At 51.9% G+C, this 21869-nt stretch overlaps 8 protein-coding genes across 8 annotated transcripts; 5 read left to right on the forward strand and 3 right to left on the reverse strand.

The window, feature by feature from the left end:
• Positions 1-992: 992 nt before the first annotated feature.
• Positions 993-2159, forward strand: N7498_004046 (uncharacterized protein; the record flags this gene model as incomplete). The annotated part of the gene is made up of 1 exon (XM_058451108.1): positions 993-2159. One exon carries the CDS (start codon positions 993-995, stop codon positions 2157-2159), a length of 1167 nt encoding a protein of 388 aa, XP_058310570.1.
• Positions 2160-2532: 373 nt separating this feature from the next.
• hsp60 (chaperone ATPase HSP60) lies at positions 2533-4471 on the forward strand (the record flags this gene model as incomplete). Its single annotated transcript, XM_058451109.1, has 3 exons — positions 2533-2643; positions 2758-2899; positions 2955-4471. 3 exons carry the CDS (start codon positions 2533-2535, stop codon positions 4469-4471), a joined length of 1770 nt encoding a protein of 589 aa, XP_058310571.1.
• An 894-nt stretch (positions 4472-5365) lies between these two features.
• Positions 5366-8484, forward strand: N7498_004048 (uncharacterized protein; the record flags this gene model as incomplete). Its single annotated transcript, XM_058451110.1, has 2 exons — positions 5366-6942; positions 7002-8484. 2 exons carry the CDS (start codon positions 5366-5368, stop codon positions 8482-8484), a joined length of 3060 nt encoding a protein of 1019 aa, XP_058310572.1.
• An 836-nt stretch (positions 8485-9320) lies between these two features.
• N7498_004049 (uncharacterized protein) lies at positions 9321-13373 on the reverse strand (the record flags this gene model as incomplete). Its single annotated transcript, XM_058451111.1, has 10 exons — positions 9321-9326; positions 9533-9897; positions 9955-10058; positions 10108-10604; positions 10655-11284; positions 11334-11342; positions 11392-11560; positions 11616-11846; positions 11900-13237; positions 13297-13373. 10 exons carry the CDS (start codon positions 13371-13373, stop codon positions 9321-9323), a joined length of 3426 nt encoding a protein of 1141 aa, XP_058310573.1.
• A 573-nt stretch (positions 13374-13946) lies between these two features.
• N7498_004050 (putative mitochondrial carrier protein) lies at positions 13947-15374 on the reverse strand (the record flags this gene model as incomplete). Its single annotated transcript, XM_058451112.1, has 2 exons — positions 13947-15064; positions 15119-15374. 2 exons carry the CDS (start codon positions 15372-15374, stop codon positions 13947-13949), a joined length of 1374 nt encoding a protein of 457 aa, XP_058310574.1.
• A 320-nt stretch (positions 15375-15694) lies between these two features.
• On the forward strand, positions 15695-17335 carry N7498_004051 (putative F-box protein (Pof7); the record flags this gene model as incomplete). Its single annotated transcript, XM_058451113.1, has 2 exons — positions 15695-16081; positions 16133-17335. 2 exons carry the CDS (start codon positions 15695-15697, stop codon positions 17333-17335), a joined length of 1590 nt encoding a protein of 529 aa, XP_058310575.1.
• A 595-nt stretch (positions 17336-17930) lies between these two features.
• N7498_004052 (uncharacterized protein) lies at positions 17931-18646 on the forward strand (the record flags this gene model as incomplete). Its single annotated transcript, XM_058451114.1, has 2 exons — positions 17931-18185; positions 18239-18646. 2 exons carry the CDS (start codon positions 17931-17933, stop codon positions 18644-18646), a joined length of 663 nt encoding a protein of 220 aa, XP_058310576.1.
• A 133-nt stretch (positions 18647-18779) lies between these two features.
• N7498_004053 (uncharacterized protein) lies at positions 18780-20769 on the reverse strand (the record flags this gene model as incomplete). Its single annotated transcript, XM_058451115.1, has 5 exons — positions 18780-19094; positions 19145-19583; positions 19632-19782; positions 19832-20586; positions 20648-20769. The coding sequence occupies 5 exons, from the start codon at positions 20767-20769 to the stop codon at positions 18780-18782; spliced, it is 1782 nt and encodes a 593-aa protein (XP_058310577.1).
• Positions 20770-21869: the final 1100 nt, after the last annotated feature.

The raw sequence follows: 21869 nt of genomic DNA on the forward strand, positions 1-21869 counted from the left end.
AAAGGAATCTAAACAAGTTATAGATCCTGAAATTGAACCTGTGAGCTTCAAAACAAGGAGAAAGTATGTATCGTTTTCGCTCTAAAGCAATTTATTTCGGAATTGAAAGTATTAGAACAGGATTCGAAGAACTCTCTAGAGGAATTTGTATTAATCTTCTTCCGCCCTGTGTAATATTTGCATCCAATATGCATCCAATATACGAACCAAATCTTGACACCTGAAGATTGGAAGTAGAAACTTAATTCAGTCTAGGTGAATGTTGAATGAGAATTCATTACTGGGAGGGGAGCCATTACGCTTCACTGCATAACGCATCCTGGTCGATTTAGCTTTGTTTAGCTTTTGCCTCCTTGAGATTTGTTTATTTTCGCCGAGCAGGATTTACCCTCGCTTATTAGAGACAGATTCAACGACAGGTGCGTCAGGTAGATGTTTTATCCGGGGCAAATAAACGAGACTCGGCTCAAATCCGCTCTGGGCGTCAGCAGATTCTTGCGAAGTCCACTCCGTTCTTTCGAACTGCGAATTAAGCTGACGGGGCTTGTCAGTCCGGTCTTAACTTCCGGTGCCCGTCTAATTAAGGGCTTACGCGGCCGCCAGGCGCATTTTCGGGGCAAACAAGAAAACCCAATAGGTCAAATCAGAGTCTTGCTTTCGCTTCGACTCTCCTAAGTGTGTGCCGGTCGGCCAAAACTGGGCCGGGACCTTCTCGCGGTCGGCACTTTTGCATCAAATCCTATATGGACTATTGGCGCTAGGACCGCCACTCAGGTACACTAACCAGCTCTAGATCTCCCCACAATTTTCGCCACCAAGCTTAACCCTCTGCTTTCCCGGAGACGCCGCGAACCTGTTTTCACGGGTAGTTCATGGCAATACCAAGCGATCGGCTTTTGTGCCTTTTGGTTTCCTGATCATGGTATATAAATCTGGCGGGGGATTGCTCAAAGGATGTTCATCACCCATTCCACAAACATAAAGCAGCCATCATGCTTGTTACTGTCATTCCATTCTTTGTTGCTTTGCTAGGTCTAGCAGATGCTGCACCGAAGAAGGTGAATCAGCCCAATCGCGAGACTCAGCACCATACATCGACCAAAGTTTCATACCAAACGAGCTTTGGTCGCCAGGTCTACCATGGACACGTTCCGACCTCAACTGTGCGGAACACATGGTTCAATCCTCTGCCGGTTATTATTTTCTCAACCACTCATCCCACTACCACAGTAACCCCTCCTGTGGTTACCGTGACCGAGACCGACTATGTGACCTCTATCGTCTCTGTTACTGCTGCGGCCAGTACCGATGTTGTCTCGATCACCTCGACCGAGATCGACACCGAAACAACAACCACTACTTTGGATCCTGTCACTAGTACCATTTCTACTGACACTACCACAACTCTGACATCTACCTCGACCATCCCGACGCCAGACGGGTTCACCCCGTTGGTCGATACTTTCGCAACACCCACAACGCTTAAGCGCGATCTCTCGTTACTCGAGGATCGTTCGCAGAAGTTTGATATCGCCGACTTCAAGTACACCCATTCCCTCAGATGCACGCATGAAATTGTCATTGAAGTCATTATCATCGACCTTGTCGTTGGCAAGCCGATCACAAAGACGCTGCGTCCCCAAATGACCACTGAACATACTACCAGTACCATCACTTCCACCTCGACCATTGTCCCCGCTGATGTTTCCACGACCGTTACCGAGTCAGTGACTTCTACGATTTCCAGTACTGTGACGGCGCCCGCTGTGACAACTACGACTACTAGCACATATACTGTGACAGTCTCGACCTCCACCACGTTCTACGACGCCTGCGCGACCAACAATGTTGCCCCTAGCCCTCTTACATCGGACTATGGCAGCTTCGAGGGTCAATACATTGAATCCGTTTCGAGCGCCCAAGGCTCTATCAGGTCAGGTAATGGCAACTCGGCGTACGACTGCTGTGTCTCTTGTATACAAGATAGCAACTGTGGAATTTCCATCTACTGGGCAAGCGGAACATGTTATATTCTCGATAGCGCCACCTGCTCTCCAACTTCAATTATTGGAACCGTCGACACTTCCACAGGATACGCTGGAGGTTCGGTATCTAATGGTCTCTGTGGACGTGCCGTGGGTGGTTCTTCTAATAATTGAAACGTTTCATCCTTGCGATATAGCAAATAATACTATAATTTGTTTGATATTATATATTTGTTTCTTCTGTACTGGGAAAGGATCTGTTTTTTTTTTTTCAGAATAATCTATCATTGTGAATGATCCCCGTACCTAAACGGTTGTCGTGAATAGCCGGCCGCCCGATGCCCTCGGGATGTCACGTGAGCTTCTAGCTGCTTCTGCCGCCAAGCTCTGGGGATGGAGAAGCGCCTGGAAAATTTTCGAGACTTTGGCTTCATCTCCAACTTCCTCTACTTGCCATCTTCCTCCCCCAACCCATTTTCCATCCCCGGGTTGTCTTTCTCCTTTTTAATTCTTTAATTCCGTTTCCGTTTTCCTTGTTTTCACAGTCATGCAGCGCGCTCTGTCTTCCCGGACTAACGTCCTCTCGGCCGCCGCGAAGCGTGCCCCTTTCTCCCGCTCCACCGGCTTGAACCTCCAGCAGCAGCGTTTCGCTCACAAGGTGCGTGATACCAATCCCATGCCATTGACCGTGGCATGATGCGCCCGATGCCCGTCGACTGCGTCTTCCGTCGATTCCGGAGTTCTCCATGCTAACCCGACTGGTCGCAAACAGGAGCTCAAGTTCGGCGTTGAGGCTCGTGCCAGCCTCCTCAAGGGTGTTGACACTCTCGCCAAGGCCGTGACCTCTACTCTCGGCCCCAAGGGTCGCAACGTTCTGATCGACTCCCCCTACGGCTCCCCCAAGATCACCAAGGGTAGGTACTGTTTGGCGATTGTTCGGCAGGACAGCGATTGACTAACTATCGATAGACGGTGTCACTGTCGCCAAGGCTATTCAGCTGCAGGACAAGTTCGAGAACCTCGGTGCCCGGCTCCTCCAGGATGTCGCTTCCAAGACCAACGAGCTTGCCGGTGATGGTACCACCACCGCTACCGTTCTGGCCCGTGCCATCTTCTCCGAGACCGTGAAGAACGTTGCCGCCGGCTGCAACCCTATGGATCTGCGCCGCGGTATCCAAGCTGCCGTTGATGCCGTTGTTGAGTACCTGGAGCAGAACAAGCGCCCCATCACTACCGGCGAGGAGATCGCCCAGGTTGCTACCATCTCCGCCAACGGCGACACCCACGTCGGCAAGCTCATCTCCACCGCTATGGAACGCGTCGGCAAGGAGGGTGTCATCACCGTCAAGGAGGGCAAGACCCTGGAGGACGAGCTCGAAGTCACCGAGGGTATGCGCTTCGACCGTGGCTACACCTCCCCCTACTTCATCACCGACCCCAAGTCCCAGAAGGTCGAGTTTGAGAAGCCTTTGATCCTTCTGTCCGAGAAGAAGATCTCCGCCGTCCAGGACATCATCCCCGCCCTTGAGGCCTCCACCACCCTCCGCCGCCCCCTGGTCATCATCGCCGAGGACATTGAGGGTGAGGCTCTCGCTGTCTGCATCTTGAACAAGCTGCGTGGTCAGCTCCAGGTCGCCGCCGTCAAGGCCCCCGGTTTCGGTGACAACCGCAAGAGCATCCTGGGTGACCTGGCTGTTCTCACCAACGGCACCGTCTTCACCGACGAGCTCGATATCAAGCTCGAGAAGCTCACCCCCGAGATGCTCGGCTCCACTGGCTCCATCACCATCACCAAGGAGGACACCATCATCCTCAACGGTGAGGGCACCAAGGACATGATCGCCCAGCGCTGCGAGCAGATCCGCGGCGTCATGGCTGATCCCACCACCTCCGAGTACGAGAAGGAGAAGCTTCAGGAGCGTCTTGCGAAGCTCTCCGGCGGTGTTGCCGTCATCAAGGTCGGCGGTTCCTCCGAGGTTGAGGTCGGCGAGAAGAAGGACCGTGTTGTCGACGCTCTGAACGCCACCCGCGCTGCCGTCGAGCAGGGTATCCTGCCCGGTGGTGGTACCGCTCTGCTGAAGGCCTCCGCCAACGGCCTGGACAACGTTAAGCCCGCCAACTTCGACCAGCAGCTCGGTGTCAGCATCATCAAGAGCGCCATTACCCGCCCCGCTCGCACCATCGTCGAGAACGCTGGTTTGGAGGGCAGCGTCATCGTCGGCAAGCTCACCGACGAGTACGCCAAGGACTTCAACCGCGGCTACGACAGCGCCAAGAGCGAGTACGTCGACATGATCGCCAGCGGTATCGTTGACCCCCTCAAGGTTGTCCGCACTGCCCTGGTTGACGCCAGCGGTGTCGCCTCCCTGCTCGGTACCACCGAGGTTGCTATCGTCGAGGCCCCCGAGGAGAAGGGCCCTGCCGGTCCCCCCGGCGGCATGGGTGGTATGGGCGGTATGGGTGGCATGGGCGGCGGCATGTTCTAAACGCCTCCCACGTCTCTCACTCTCACGCGTCCTGATCCTCCGTGATGATTTTCTCGCGCATCTTTTGCATCGTCCGTTCCTAAACGCGGCCCTGGATTTTTTGTAATGTTTTGTTGTTGCTTCCTATACCTGTATTCTTCCGTGTTTTTTGACTCTCCACTCTCCTGGGGCTCGAAAAAGGTTCCGGCGCAAACCTGTATCATATTTTCCTCTCCATCTACCTTGTGGTTCTTTGATAATGCATTGATCGAATGCAATCTCTTCCATTGTAGCTACGTAATAGTGGTGTACTATTGGACGGGGGATAATCTGCGGGGTCGGGGTCGATCGACAAGCAGTATATGCGGGACCGAGATCGACCCGCACCGATCTGCACCTAGATAAGACGCTGGGACTTTAAACTCTACGTAACTCTGCCTAATTCTACCTGTAACCTTGTAACTTTGCACTTTTTAACCTGAAACACGAGAAGAAAACCGGAACCCTCAGGTCGAAGACCCGCGTGCCTCGGCCATTGGCTGTCTCGTCGGGTATCCGGTCGTTTTTTGGGCCGTGCAGGCTCCATTGGCGGTCTAGACTTGCCACTCGTTTCTCCTCTGCGCTGCCCGGCTTTCCTCTCCTGTGACCCCAGGTTTTCCCCTCCCTTCACTAGTGCACACCTTCACTCTCTGAGAGAAAGGGTCTGATCTGACTGCGGGGATTTTAACGTTGTGGGGAGTCGGTAATGTATACGAGCGCCTTCGGCAACTTCCTGTGCTGCTGCACCTGTACTCCCCCAGGGGATAACTGCCTACACGGTGAGCTCAGGCCTCCTTCTCTGCTATCTTCATTGCTGACTTCCTCAGTGTGAGCACGCGGAGAGATTTATTTCGGTCGGCCAAGCTATTGTCAACCATGACCGCGCTGGTGGACCCGGGCCGGTTGGCCTTGGTCAGCGACGCAGATCTCCACCAGGCCCATGTAGCCCTCCAGCATCAGCAGAGCTCGGAAGTTTCAGTACCACGAGTGTTCATTTCTCACATCGTCGAGGAACTCATCTATCGCCGCGAACAGCACACCTCCATCGCGGAGATCGAACATGAGTGTAGCCATCTCCGCAAAGAGCTCCGCAAACACACCCACATCAATGAAGCATTTCAGAAGGAGCTGCGTGAGATCGGAGAGATCATCACGCAAGTGGCTCATGGAGACCTTTCGCAACGCGCCCGTATGCATCCCCTGGAGATGTCGCCTGACATTGCGACCTTTAAGCAGACCATCAACACCATGATGGACCAGCTGCAGGTGTTTAGTCAGGAGGTCTCGAAAGTCGCTCGCGAAGTCGGCACTGAGGGCGTTCTCGGAGGCCAGGCGAAGATTGAAGGCATCCAGGGCATCTGGCACGAGCTGACGGTCAACGTCAACGCTATGGCCAATAACCTCACGACCCAAGTCCGTGACATCACCACTGTCACTACTGCAGTAGCCAAAGGCGACTTGACGCGTAAAGTACAGGCGGACTGCAAGGGCGAGATCCTCCTGCTGAAGAATATCATCAACTCGATGGTCGATCAGCTACGGGAATTCGCTTTCGAGGTCAGCCGGGTGGCCCGGGAGGTTGGATCGGACGGCACACTGGGTGGCCAAGCCGTCGTCCATGGCGTGGAGGGCACTTGGAAGAACCTAACCGACAATGTCAATCGCATGGCATCCAATCTTACCCAGCAAGTCCGCGAGATAGCGCAAGTGACGACTGCTGTTGCACGAGGCGACCTCACGATGAAAGTGACCGCCGACGTTAAGGGCGAGATCCTGGATCTGAAGCTTACGATCAACGCCATGGTCGACCGACTCAATCAATTCGCTTTCGAGGTTAGCCGAGTGGCCCGGGAAGTCGGAACCGACGGCACGTTGGGTGGACAAGCACAGGTGGAAAACGTCGAGGGTCGTTGGCGTGATCTGACGGACAATGTCAACACCATGGCGCAGAACCTGACGATGCAGGTCCGGCAGATATCCAACGTGACCCAAGCAATTGCACAGGGTGACCTCAGCACTAAGATTGAGGTTCATGCACAAGGCGAGATCTTGACTCTGAAAGAAACGATAAACAGCATGGTCGATGGCCTTGGACACTTTGCCAGTCAGTTGAAAAGCGTGGCAAGGGATGTGGGTGTCCGAGGTGTACTCGGTGGGCAGGCAAACGTTGACGGGTCTCTCGGCATCTGGCGTTCAATCAGTGAAGATGTCAACACCATGGCCGAGAACCTGACGTCCCAGGTTCGAGCCTTTGGAGAGATCACAGAGGCAGCAATGAGCGGCGACTTTAGCAAATTGATTACCGTGTCGGCATCAGGTGAGATGGATGACTTGAAACAAAAGATCAATAAAATGATCTGGGGCCTGCGAGATAGCATCCAGCGCAATACCGCCGCGCGCGAAGCTGCGGAGCTGGCCAACCGTAGCAAGTCCGAGTTTCTTGCCAACATGAGGTAAGGAGTCACCCTGAATACTTTGAGTCAAGCATAGGCTAATGAAGATAATTAATCAGTCATGAAATTCGAACGCCGATGAATGGAATTATCGGTCTTTCGAGTTTGTCTCTCGATACTGACGACCTCCCTCCGCACGTGCGAGAGACACTGAACATGGTCCATAACCTTGCAATCAGTCTTCTTACCATCATCGACGACATTCTCGACATTTCCAAGATCGAGGCAAACCACTTGAAGATAGAAAAGACGCCATTCAGTCTCGGGGTGACGGTATTTAGTGTTTTGAAAGCCCTGGCCGTGGAAACCAACGAGAAGGCCTTGAATCTGGTCTATACGGTCGACGGAAAAGTACCTGATTACCTAGTCGGTGATGCCTATCGCTTACGGCAAGTGATGCTGAATCTAGTGGGAAATGCGATCAAATTCACCGAGAATGGCGAAATCCAGGTGGCCATCAAGCGCGCTAGAAACGTTCAGTGCGAGCCAGATGAAGCAATGTTTGAGTTTTCGGTGTCAGATCCGGGTATTGGAATCGAGGAGAGCAAGCAAAGTCTCATTTTTGACAAATTCCAGCAAGCAGATGGGTCAATGACGCGCCGGTTTGGCGGAACTGGATTGGGTCTTGCCATTTCAAAACGCCTCGTGGCTCTCATGGGCGGTGACATCTGGGTGTCATCGCAGCCTGGCCATGGCAGCACATTCGCTTTTACCTGTCGGGTGAAACTTGCCGAAGCTCCCCTAGGATTCGCGGAGCAACTGTCCCCTCAGCGCGGTCGTCGAATTCTGATAATCGATGAAGGCCATATAGCAGGATTCCCGGCCGCTCAGATGTTGGTTGAACTAGGACTAGAACCTCTGGTCGTGACCAGTGAACAGCTTGCTTCCGGCCCATGCCAGACTGAATGGAGCTACGCCATTGCCGCAATTCTGGTCTCTTCAATGGAGACTGCCGAGAAGCTGCGGGCTTATGGTGATTTTAGTACCATCCCAATGGTACTCATGGCGCCCATAGTGTACCTCACAATCAAATCGGCCGGCGAGGTCGGTCTCATGTCCTATATCGCAACCCCATGCCGCCCGGTCGACTTGTGGAACGGCCTTCTGCCCGCCCTGGGTAACCGCTCCAATCACGCGCCATCAGGGTATACCCGATCACTAGCCATTCTGTTGGCAGAAGACAACGGCGTCAACCAGAAGGTAGCTGTTCGCATGCTTGAAAAGTTTAACCATAACGTCACCGTGGTAGAGAACGGGCTGCAGTCCGTGAACGAGGTGAAAAGAAACCGATACGACGTCATCCTCATGGACGTTCAGATGCCCGTAATGGGTGGCTTTGAGGCAACTGCCAAGATCAGAAACTACGAAAAGATCAACGGGTTACCGCGAACTCCCATAGTGGCTCTCACCGCTCATGCGATGCTCGGGGACCGCGAAAAATGTCTTTCTGCTGGCATGGATGACTATCTTCCTAAACCACTGGACCCGAACAGAATGATGCAGACGATTCAGAAGTGGTCTCTACAATCCGCCACGCCTTGAAGTTTCCATGCGCTGGACAAGCATTGGAATAGAGATCCTAAGTGTAGACTGATTTCTATGTTTTCTCATGACGATTCATACTCACTCCAGACAAAGAATTCGTTACTTTCTTATGCAAGGTGGACTCGGTGTTTTTACTGCTCTTATGATATCATTAACTCAAAAATCTTGGTTTCCATGGGCTGCTTTTGAGGCGTCGGAGATCACTCATATTTCGTCTGCGTTCCTGGTCTCACATGTTCTCTGCCACCCTGGGCGTCCATGGCTGTTGTCTCATCATTTCTGTCTTGTTAATTATCCAGCTCTATTTCTTACTGAACACGATACCACAGTTGAAGGCCTCTTGTGCCAATTACAAATAACACAATAAATTACACAGCACGTTGGAGTCCTAATGTGAAGTATCTAAGTCTAAAAACTGGCTATTCAAGAACCGCTGCTTACTGGTATCGGTTCAACTTGCTGTTATTAAAAGTGAATTATGTAAATTATCGTGCCTTTCGTCAATTGTTCTGCCAAATGAAGTCGTTTTCACCGGGCATCCGGCTCGGCGTGTGCAATTAATTGGTTGAAACAACCCAGCATTTGCCTGTCCCTGATTACCTATCTTTCATTATCATTGCACCCTATCCATATGAGGTGCATTTCTGCGTCTTTGATTCGAAATGTGGTCTGCTTGGCAGAAGGCTACATCGTTAATGCAATGTGTTAAGTTGTTTACTACCTTTAAGATCTAGAGTAAGAGCGAGGCATAAAACCACTATTAATTGGTTGCCATCCAGAGAGCCAGACTACGAATGAGGGATACTATCAACTTCAAAAAGAGTAGCGTGTAGTCAGGACTTGTGGCAGTGTTAGAGCACCTATATCTATATTATTGGGTCGTGATCCTCAGAACTTCTAGATAATACAACCGTCCTACACATAATGCAAGAACCTGACAGCGTATGGGGGCGCTGGCTCAAGACAGGTAAAGCCAACCGGGATGGAAATCCACAGGTCCTCGGTGTCCAAATCAAACATCAAATCTACGTGTGCCCCTCCTTACCTTCTCCTCAAGCGATTCACGATTTCCCCGAGCCCTCGACTTCTTCCTTGCCTTACGCTCAAGCTCTGCAAGTGGACTCATCTCATGCTCCCTTCTCTGCCAGAAGTCTTCATAATGCTGCTTGCTATGGGTCTCATACCCAAGATAATGGTTGAATCTTATGCGCATCGCTGAATCGTCCGATACGACCGTTGACGGGAATTGGTTCGCCAGCGTATCCAAGTGGAGGAGCCTTTCGATTGGTAAGAGAATGAAGTCTTTGAGTAGCCCGAAGCCGATTTTGTTGTATGTGGTTGCTGCTTGGCGGAGATTTTCGCTGAATGCTAGGAGCAGGGAGAGGAAGATTATGGCGAACGATGCCGGTGCTAAACGCATGTTAGTATTGAAAAACGTAGATGTAGGACACGATGCTTGTTCCTTACCGGCTATCTCTATCATCTCGACTAGCGTGGGGTTTTCTTGTACACCGCTCCATTCTCTGGCGTTCATGCCGAACAGGGAGGTGAAAAATGATAGGGGTAGAAAGCTGATATGATTAAAATGATGCTTGAAATTTCGAAAATGGGACCATGTACATTACTGTGAATATGGTGAATACCATCACCGATCGCGACTGGTTCTGGGTTGCTTCAGCTTGCCAGCGCGCAATCTTAGCTTCGTCGACATTTGCCTGTTTTTGCTTGAGATCAAGCAGGGTCTCCACTGCTTTTTGGGTGAGGTGACTGTTCTCTTTCATTTCATTGATTTGGATGCGATACTCGTCGATTCGCAACTGAGCTGCATCGAGAAAGACTCTCCCACAGCCTTTGATTTCGAAGTATTTTATCATACTCTTAATTACTCCGTCTTGCTGGTCGAGAAGCTTCAGAATGGTGGCGAGTTCGTCTTCGATATCTCGGAGTTCAAGAAGAACAGACAAGTCGTCACGATTTCTTCGTGCCATTTTCTGGTCTCGTTCGTTGCGCTGGGTGGCTGTCATTGGTCTTCCCTCGGTTGTGAGATTGTAGTCCGCCGGGCCGTTGCTGAAGCCGCGGTTGCGGAAACGTTTGAATGATTTGGTGACAGATTCGGTCTAAATAGTCAGTTACTAAGACTCTAGTGGATTAGTTGACGTGGGCTTACCAGAATGCTTATAGACTCTTCAAAGATTCGCAAGACTTGGAGGTCGTGATGTAAAGTCTTGTCAAGAAGAACAGTCACAGCATGCAGCATAATAAGCGCAGCAAGGTCCCCCGCCGTCTCAAATCGACGCGCCAGATCGCCGTTCAACTCATTATAAATAGTGCTGTGCAGATTCGTCTGTTCGAACAGTTTCCCTTCAGAGGTTGTAGCCTCTTGATTTGGAAAGAATGTCACAACGGTCTTCTGATCGACAATCCAGAGCCAGAGCTGGTCAACCATGAGCACATTCCCATCCATGAATACGGTGCGTTCTGGATCACTGGGCTCGCCATCGGTAGCTTCCATATAGCTCCGAAGCTGATCGTCAAGATCGACAGCTTTGCGTGTACGCTTCCATAACATCTGGTCGTCATCGCGAGCGACGGTCGAACGTAGGTTGGGGTACCCGTATTGGTCTAGGGTACGACGGAAGTGAATTGGTGGTTCGCATCCCAAGTACTGCCATATTAACTGTGCTTCTAGGCTGGATTCTGAAATCCTGCTTGGGACTGGTCGTGATCGGCCTTGTCGAAGTCTGTCCTCGACCACCTTCCGCCGTTCGACCAGGTTTCGGTAGGTGTCCCAATGGAGCTGGATCAGATTAGTAGAGGCAAACGTAGTGTTTACTCGTCGAACTTACATAGGGGGTCTAATGAATGATTAGTTAGATTTCAGACCTGGAAGATACGAGGGCTTACATAGAGAGCCAACTGGGGATCCTCAGAAGTGCCAGGCTTGGGGGGTTGTGGAGAACCCATCTGCCGAGAATGGATACACATCGGCTTGACAAAGCGTGCATGTGGCTCCAGATGTCGTGCTCTGTTCAGGTTCAGATACCAATTTTCGTCGTTGATAAATTTCCGTAGACTGGATAACAGCGTTAGTTTTGAGGAGAAATATTCTAGGGGCTACTTGTCCATACAAATTTGGTTCATGGCGGTCGTGACATGCGCGTCGAATGACTTGCGACACCCATCCGGTGTGGGTATATGGAACATGGATCCAAAGTAGTTTTTCAGTGTCAGGCTCTGGCCGGTCAAAGCGAGGTACCGAGCGAGGGATATCCCGCGTTTCCGTAGCTTCGTTTATACGGTCGTGAGTGGTCGATGGGATGGTCAGGAACCGTGACTGTCGCTGTGGAGACCCGGAGCTCCTATACGTCATGGTCAGGGTAGAATTCAGGGATATCAAATTAGGGTCTCTTACGACGGGCGCGAACCACTTGTGTGGGAGCTCCCATCAGAGGTACTTCGTCGGTGGGACCTCAACGTGCTTAGTCCTAAAGTCTGGGCAATAGAATTCCTTCGAAAACGCTCAACAGGTGGTGGAGGACTTTCACTTTGAGGCTCGAAATATTCGTCATGTTGTACAGTGATGTGAACGGTCGGCGATTGCTGCGCTGGCTCCACGAGGCTTTGAATACGTTGCAGGATCGGCCTTGAGGGTCGGACTTCGTCCTCATGATCAGTATTATTCAGATCATGATCTTCTTCGGTCACAAGCTCTTCCGGGCCTGGGATGACGTGTGGGAAGGAGTGTCGAGGGCTGTCGAAACTACTCAAAGAAGAATCGTCCAGTCCAACGGGCTGAGTACGGCCCAATCGTTCCCGAAGACAAGCCAAAGGGCCTTTCGCAAGATAGGTTTCCAAAGAAACACAAGCAGACCACAACTTTAATGGGGACTCATCGCTGACACCCAATGCAGTATCTTCAAAGAATCCGTTGACTTGTACCATGACTTCCGATTCCACGTTGACGGGAGTGTCCATATGCTTGGACAGCTTCACTGCCTCGGTCACAGATTGGCTTAATTCCGCGAGGAACTTGTCCAGGGTTGAATATTGGCCTTGAAAGCAAGCTGTGCCAGCATGGTCAGTAGCCATAGGGAATTCGATCTCATGTTCGATGCCGAGTAGTCCGGACCGAATGGAAGTTATGGGCGCATGGAATTCCACGATATTCCGTGTTTCCAAGTCCAAAACATGTAGATTCGAGTCTACAGTCTCTAGAAAGGACCAAACCTTCATATCTGCCGAAAGGGCCTTGAACTGGTTGGACAAATGCCATAGTCGCTCCTGCCGGGGTCGGAACTGTTTTCTGAGCGCGGGTGATATCTCCTGCTCTAAATGCAGCAAATGGCGTATACTCGAGGTATACTCCTCCGCGGACAGATAACTGGAGCCCTGGTGAGGAGTCGCAAAAAAGGCGATGCCGTAACAACTGGTCAGGACGACCTGCTGGTTCGGCTCGGCCCGTGAGGCTAAAGCGAGACATGCTTTGGCCACCAGGCCTCCAGTACTATGGCAGATGAAGAATAGAGGCCGTCGAATGCTCTGCGATTGTCTCTCGTGCAGTAGATGGTTCAGTAGTCGCTGACCAAAATCTTCAATCTTATTGTGCTCATGCAGCGGTCCATGGTTATATAGCAGCACGCGTGCCCTGGGCATGCGCTTGAGTAGTTCCGTTTCTAGCCAGGGTGACCTTGATCCCTGCTCCGTCCATGTCTTTTGATGATGTGCACCGATAGGTGGGACTCCGACGATGCTAACGAATTTTGAGGTTAGCTGTTGGTTGTCAGCGACTTGCGGGGAAGACCCACGTACTCCACGTTCGTGTCTTTGGCGGCCATTATATGCTCGAAGCCCGCCGAGCGCGGTGCAGTCACCGTTGGCGGTGGCATCTTTCCTACGTACTCGAGTCGCACATTTAGAAGCAAAACCACGGAATCGGGGGTGAATTATGTGCAGGATGGGGGCCATCTTTAAGGGGAATTTCAGCCTCCTGCGATCATCTGCCACCTGCCTGCGCCCGGGCGACTCTGGTTCGCCCCGAGTCGGCAGTGTCTGCCGATCATGAGTCAATGCACGCGGGTGATGAATACGAGTGGCTCTACGGTGATGCTTTTCGCAGGGATCGCTAGGACTCCAGAACAAGCGGGCATCCACTGCACCCGGGCACCGGAGTATTTCTGAGCGGACCCTCTACCTCGGCTTTCCTGGTACAATTATGTGATGTATGCTTTGTATTTTCCAGACAGTCCACAAACTTCATATGTACAGCGGATGGTGTGTTTTCGTCCCATAAAACCACTCCAGAATGCCCTCAGAATAAATGCACACTCTATGATTCGCCAGGTGCGGTATCATCGTTAACATCAACGCCAGAAAAGAGACAAGACAAAGAGAGTTGGGATAGGGCGGTCGAGGGTCGATCGCATGCATTGTAAAAGTACAGAGAGAGAGGAGGAAATAGATCAAGAGTTCTCTAGGTGTCGTCGTTCGTTCACATCCCGCGCCATACGCTTTCCGAGTTCATAGGTTGAAATCATGATGGCACAGGCGGGCGCAACCTTTAGGCAGCGCGCGGCCCAGCCACGGAAGAGACCATTTATACCTTCTTCGCGGAAAATATGAAGCAGAAATCTCGGGAGAGACAGCTGTTCGGGAACGACGGCTTTGGGAGGATGAGCGGGACGCGGTGTCGAACTTGGGACTTGATCGTCCATATGCCGGAAGACTTGCTGACGAGTTTTGCCCACATCGAACGGTGTTGTCACCAAAGCTGCAACTGCGCCCGAGGTTGCACCGGAGATGAAGCTATCAAGGAACGCCGTGGCGGAGGAGGTTGTCTCCAGATCAGAGCCGGAAAGATGCGGCGCATGCTGCCGCGCTGATACAAGACCCTTCTTCACCTCTTCGTAGCCCCACCAGTAAAGTCCCGAAAAGGGTACATCACGCCACATCGTGAGCGACAATCCTCGCCAGAGGGAGGTGTACCCCCTCGCCTGCGTCATCTGATAAAGCCCCTCCAAGGTCGCCTTGAAGTGACCAGCGCCCGTTCCCGGAGTCGCCTGGAGACGCGTCCTGAACATCTCGACCGGACTTGTCGCCGATGCGGCAGCTGTCCGTGCTATCGAGCCTGCCACGACCGGCGCATACATATCCGACACTCCCTGTTTGATCGGACTCCGGTCATCTGTGCGCAACCAGTCGTAGCCGGCAAAGTAAATAATGTTGGCGGGAATGCCCATCATGAGAGTTGGGCTCAGGCCACGCCATAATGTCGTGAATCCTTCATTCCTCGCAATCTTCCTTAATCCGTCAAATGTCGATGTGAACGTCCGCCGTTGCGATTCTTCAACCGCACAGTCGATCCCTGGGTGTGCCTGTGGTCCAATAGCGGCGGCATTTGGACCCAACATACACATCTGCGCATTGTCTCCGACCCAAAACACTTCACGGCAGCAAGCTGTAATCCCAATGTTCGGAGGAAGGTTTTTCAGAGTCTGAGTGGTGTGCGAGGTATACGGCGAGAGGTTGACGACTTGGGATTGAGATTGCAAACGAACTCGAACGACATCTAAAGGGGTGACTGCAAAGAGTTAGCGACATATTTTTCGTCCAGCGATCGATATTCGAAGCTCACCGAGGAGTCCCGTCAAAATGTTTCCAAACGTCGCAGATATCATTCGTTGCCCGACGGAAATATCGTCTATTTGTGGAGGAGGCGTGGGAGATGGGTTAGAACCCGTTCCTGTCGTGGCTGTCATGGTTGCCACTGTTTTGGTGTCGTCAAAATGTGACGTCCATGACGCTTCGGAGGAGTCGATCTCGGTCCCGAATGCGCTACCAGGAGCGCCCGGATGGTTCGAAGCTGCAGAGAGATCCAGCCCGATCGTCATTCAGTCGGCAGCCACCGACCGTGAGATAAATTAAGCGCGAAGCCGGGCTAGCGACGCTGAGGTTGAGGAGTGACGGAACGGTTCGTCACCGGCAGGGAAGATTTCCTGGAAGTTCGGGGTTCGGGTGGCGGCAACGGCGTCCGGCGGAGATAAGCAACCTCCATCAACCACTTTTCTTGAAAACAACTCTCCAATGGCGACTGTTGATCTTGGGTAACTTGCCGGGCTTTTATTTCACTAATCCGTGCTTCTCGGTGGACCTTGAAGCAGGGCTTATCAGATTTGATCGCATCTCCGACACCGGACATCGGGTCCCCGCCATGCAAGACAACGCCGAGCTTGAATCATTCCGCCGGGAATGGCGCGAGGAGGTGGCTCGTCGATCGAAGCCCAGGTCTACCCAGGCTGCCCCTCAAGCTGCCGCTGCCCCGCCACTAACGCGACTACCACCGACTCACCATGCCGCTGCAGACCGCAAGGACCTTGAGGAGGAGGGGCCCCCGCCTGCCTCCTTCGACCCCGAGGAGCTGGCCCAACGGGTCGGGGAGCTGAGCGTACAGCCAGAGAAGGAAGCAGACGAGGATGAGTTTACTCGTCGCGATGTGACAGAGCCCAACACTGCGTTGGAGCACTTTGAACGGGCGGTCGAGAAAGAGGCCGCTGGCAAACTGGGTGACAGTCTTCAGCACTATCGTAAAGCTTATCGGGTAAGTGTATGATTTCATTTGATGGCAGGCGTATGTATTAACGCCGAATAGCTTGATGATGCCGTTGATAAGAAATTCCGAAACAAGCACTACGCCCATGTATGGAAGAAGCCCGCGCAACCGATTCCCGACCAACCGTCTACCACGTCCGCGACTGTTCCAGCACCCGTTGAAGCAGAGATACTTCCCATATCCGAATTGATTGCGTCGTTTGCCCATCTGCCCATCCCGCCGGCGGATCCGGTCGTTGAGAACACTCCTCCTCCGCCGTGCCCAATCTCCAAAGTTCCGTCCGAGGTGATAGTGGAGATCTTACACTATGTGGCACTGCGAGACCCGGCAGCTTTTGGTCGGATGGCACTGGTATGCAAGCGGTTCGCGTACCATTTTGCGCATGAGCAGCAACTATGGAGGCGAATCTGCCAGTCACCAGAATTTGGATTCAAGGGCATGCACTACACTTTTGCCTGTGATCTCCATGGACGTCCCATATACACACTCGGCGATCGATACACTCCATTCCCAACAGATGTGCCTCTGGAAATCCCTAAACCCTTGTCTTCATGGAGCGAAGTATTCCAGTCATACCCACGGATCCGTTTCACTGGGATCTATATCAGCACTGTCAACTATACGCGAGCCGGTGCCGCGTCCACCTTCCAGACCGTGTCGTGGAACAGTCCCATTCATATTGTCACTTACTACCGCTATCTACGGTTCTACCCAGACGGGTCCGTGGTGTCATTATTGACTACGACTGAGCCCGTCGACGTAGTACCATACATCAGCAAAGAAAACATTATGGCCGCCCGAGCCACTTCACACAAGGGCCACCAGCGTCAAGTCTCCGATATAGGCAAGTCGTTATCCGGGGCAGCGGACCCGGTCCCGCCAGTTGCCCAAGCCGCATTGAAGTACGGCTCCCGCGGACGCTGGCATCTAACCTCACCCGACCCTCTTCCTGAGTCCGAAGACCAGCCCGAACCAACACCAACCCCAGGCGAGCCCTCCACCGATCCTCGCGATCTCATAATAGAGACGGAGGGCGTGGATCCCAAATATGTGTACACAATGCACCTGTCCCTGCGGTCTCCATCTTCATCCAAGTCGCATATGAACCCTTCGAAGAACACCAAGCTTGTCTGGCGCGGCTTCTGGAGCTATAACAAGCTTACTGATGACTGGGGCGAGTTCGGTCTCCGAAATGACCGTGCTTACGTCTTCCGCCGTGTGCGGGGATGGGGCCTTGCATAAAAAGATGATTGATGATTTTGATGTCCCTATCTAAACATAAATACATAGAGACGACTGTGATTAAGTCAAATATAAGACCCTTTTTGTTCAAATCCAAAGCTCACCTACGTATTTACATAGATTTAAAGCTTCCGTATTTGCTTACACCTGAGCATGGGATATGGAATAACGCGCAGGGTACTAAACCTCTACCACCTGTGGGCTGTGCATGTGTTATTTCCAAGTGTTGAATGGAGCACCGAGCCCAAGAATAATGACTATATTCTAGGCGACACCCGGGTAGAGCGGTATGTGGGACAGAAGCCCGAACTGAGAGGCTCGTGGGCCCGCCATTTAGGCTGCCTGGGCGCTAAGCGTGCACGGAGCCTTCACATGAACGAATTTGATTCCTTGTACCATCTTGAACTATGAAAATATCACCCGGGTGCCTACGGTAGCCTAAAAAGACACTCGCTGTACAAAAAACTGAGATTTGATGTTTAGGGTCTTGGGATGGATATAAATACCCTGTTCTCCCTCATGAAGGTCTCCATAAACAGCATCTCAGAGATTCAATTCAATCTCATTTCATCAAATTAACACCTCTGAATTCATAATGGCTCTCCTTCTCGCTGGGATTTCCCTGCTAGCTGCTGTTCAGGCATGCACCGTGACCCCAGTCGAAGTCCCTGGGGGATGCACCAGTCTCCCGTCATACGATTCTTCGTCCGGCATCGCAGGACCTTGGATCGTCGAGATGAACCAGTGCGTGAACACAACAGCACCGGACAAGGCCTGCAGCATTGAAGGATTCGGCAGCGAGGCCGTATACCTTCTCCAGCAAGGGGACACCAGTGTGCAGCGCGGATATGTACTATCTCCCATCCACATATCTAAGACAAGTTAACATCTAACGAAACACAGATCGCAATTGTCTCTGAAAATGATCTCGCCAAGAGTCCTCTCCGCTGCAACGACGCAACTGACTCGTTCGAGTCGTACGTCCCATCGGGCGTGAGTGGTTATGAGTGGAAATCTGTCAATATCACCGATATGCCCTATTCTGCGCAGCTCATGTGGGGTTTGGGACAGTATAGTTTGCCCATTCAGGCGTATTACCACTACCTTGATGGTGTCAAGCAGGATGGTATCTTTCTCGGCGCTCACAATGTGACTAGCTGGGCTGTCCAGCTCCAGGATGGCTCTGCGGGTAGTGGTGGCAAACCGTACTGGCTGGTTAGGTTGCTTGGCCCCGGTAGTGCGGACCCGGTGACTGGTGCCGAGTTGGAGCATGGGGAATATAAGACTTTTATTCGGATTTATGGAAGTTGAGTGCATTACATGGGATATTTCTGATCAGACTCGTGATGGATGTGTTCTATTCCGGCGAGATGTAAGGAATACACGGGGGATATAAGAAGGAATGGTTATATACAGTGTTCTGGCGATAGTACAGATAGTTCGATTAGTTCCTCCAATTGATCACCTGTTCTTCATCGTCATCCACAATTACTACCATCCACACACCGACTTGTCCGTTACTGGCGTACAGTGGTGTGCAGTGGACATAGCGGTTGCGGCCTTCGGTGTTGAATCGCGTTACCCATTTTATGCGTGCTGTTACGCCGCGGCCGTCCATCATTGCTTGGAGGAATTCTTCTCGGACGGAGGTGGAGCTGCCAATTCGGGAAAGGAATGACGATTGCAACATGCCCGGGATTTGAAGGGATGGAGATGTGAAAAGAATTTTGAGAGATGGGTAGGGGCGAACGAGGAGGTACTTTTCCATGTTAGTGTTTGGTAATTGAAAAGGAAAGAGGGGAGACATACGTTCTCATAGACGCCGGCCAGAGCTCCTCGTAACATGGGCGACTTGAGATCTCGTAGTCGAATAGCTTCGGCTTCGCTGTCCACGGACCTTCCGCGCTGGAGCCAGGTTCGGTGGCCATTGCGAGTGCTGCTTCTAGCGGTCATTGGTTGGAACAGATCACCTCCGTTCTCTGAAACGGATGCCAGCTCGCGAGGGCTAAACAATTCGCAGAGTTCTTGGAACTCTTCCTTATGCTTGTGTTCGGGCATTTCAGCAATGCTTTCTTCATCGGGGTCTCGGTATCGAGATTGGAGCTCGATCAGTGATTCCATCTGGGCGCCATCGAGTGCCAGTCCAGATACATCAATTTGTGCCCCGATAAAGTACTTAACCCGGCCTTGGCTGTCACATAGGGGTGAACATTGAAGAAGGTTCATGAAGGGGGAGCCGTCACGGCGACTGTGCATGTTGGTATCACTTCACGGCATGGCGGTGGACGAGACATACTAGTTGAGGAACAGTTCGGAATGGTGACGACATTCCTTGATGGCTTCGCGGATTCGACGTACACTGTTCTGGTTTGTCTTGGGGCCTTGAAGGAAACGACAGTTACGTCCCAGCACGTAATCCATACCATACTGTGTTGTGCGATGGAATTCTACTGCAGTGAGCCCTATGCGAAGACGGATCAGGTTCACGAGACATACCTTCAGATGCAAAGATGATCGGGTTATCCGGTCGAGACGGATCGGTTAAACAAAAGACTTCGGCCAACGCATTTGACGTGTCGCGAAATTTGAAAGGCAGAGTGCCACGGACACGTTCTTCAACAATCTTGCTCGTAATCGTGATGCACCTTGATGTAATGAATGCGGGCAGCTCCTCCGCTGTCAACGCCCTAAGACCATCTTCCACCCTTTGCTCCAGTACCTTATTAGTGGTGATTCCGACAGGGTTATTTCCTGCTTGGAGGACCTGGACTGCAGGCGGCGGAACATCGGTTGACAAGCGCACTAGTGCATTGGCATATTGAAGTGCTTTCAATGCTTTGGCAGCGTTAAGATAGTATGTAAGCGTAGAAATCGAACGAGGTCTCTCTTCGTAGAGATATTCGCGAAACCGAGCTAGGTATCGCGGGGTGGTGAGGATATGTAACATATGCTCCGTTCCAAACATCACATCTGAGAGGCGCTCCAGCTTATGCAAAGGCGCCTCGACACCATCGAACGGCGCGATCAAGTCATAAGACACGCCCTGTTCATTCTCATTCATAGGGTGAAATTCCTCCGCATTCTCGTACGGGTTCATCTCCTGGAGCAGAGGCAGCTCGTTGGTGGTGACATTGCGACGCATGTTTTTCACGGAGGCCCGGGGAGTGGGATAACCCCCTTCCTCCTCGATCGCATCGAGGTTGTTAGCCCGGCTGGGTGGGTGAGGGAAATCATCGAGGACTTGGTCAGTTCTAGGCAGATCCGATCAGCGCGAACTCTCGATCTGAACTGGTTCCCGATCCGTCCACTTACCGCGATGTTCGGCCCGATTCAGAAATCCAGTCGTGATAGTCGTCCGGTTGGGTCGTCGCGAACGATCGCACTGATTCTGTGTCCGGATTGGCAAAGCCCTCATTCAAATCTGTGCGAGACATGGTCTTCACAATGAGGAAATTATTCCGCAGCAGACTACAAATTATACAGGAGTGTCATCTTTCTTTAATAGCTCTACCTGGTATACGCCAAATTGGCATAGGGATGATGCATCAATTGATCGTCTATATCCACAGTTCGACTTTTTGGTGCAAAATCCGTGCGAACCAGAGTTGCCGTGGTAAGAGAAGACGTGAACGCGAATTCCAGTTGCCAGGTCACAATTAATCGGAGCGCGATCGATCGATGCGCCGGAGAACCCCACGGGATCGGGATCAATTTCGAGGCGATGATGCAACGGCGCAGTGGAGGTTCTGTCAGGACTACGTTAATGCGAAGAACGTTCTGTGATCGTCCTCGGCAGCTGAGTCTTGATTTTTGCCTTTTCGTACTCGGACCGTGATCTAGTGCCCCGTCGGTGTTGATTGGCCTGATCAAGTTGGATACGTCCGTTGCGCATTTGACAGCCCAAACTTTGGATAATCTGGGGTTTGATAGACTGGATAAAGAGTTTTAAAGCCGGTTAATTGTTTACTCGTGACAGATTTTAGAATTTGAGTTACATTTGACATGACTCGATTCCACCGCAGGAGTTTGTAAACTGGGACTCAGACCCTCCGCTCGTCCCCTGGGGATTTTCCCTGATCTTCCAGCTCGGCAGAAGACACTGTCTGAGCACCGACGCAATTTTTGCTGGCGGTCTAGACTGCAACTTCGGGACTTTTGTCTCGCATCCTGCTCGCTCTCATTTCCTTTTTACCGCCCTAGTGAAGAGTAAATCCTCCATCTACGTGGATCTTTGAGTGTCTGAGCGGTACGAACCTGCGTAAGCACCGTTTCCAGGACCGAACAAAAGGGAGGGCCTCCATATCTAGTTGCTATTGCATTGCAGTGAATATCGACCAGGGCGATATTTCCCTTCAACTCGATAACGGCGGATTTAGACATACAGTCTCCTGCCGCGAGAGGCCAGTCACTATCACTGACCGCCGAATTTCGAGTAAAACTATGAACGGTATCTTTCCAGTCCTACCAACCGCATACTTGAGGGTTCTGGCAGCCAATGCGGCATTGCGGGGATTGTCATAGAGGAGACAACCAC

Source organism: Penicillium cinerascens (assembly GCF_028974065.1).
Source record: "Penicillium cinerascens strain IBT 15544 chromosome Unknown contig_24_segment0_segment0, whole genome shotgun sequence".
NCBI lineage: Eukaryota > Fungi > Ascomycota > Eurotiomycetes > Eurotiales > Aspergillaceae > Penicillium > Penicillium cinerascens.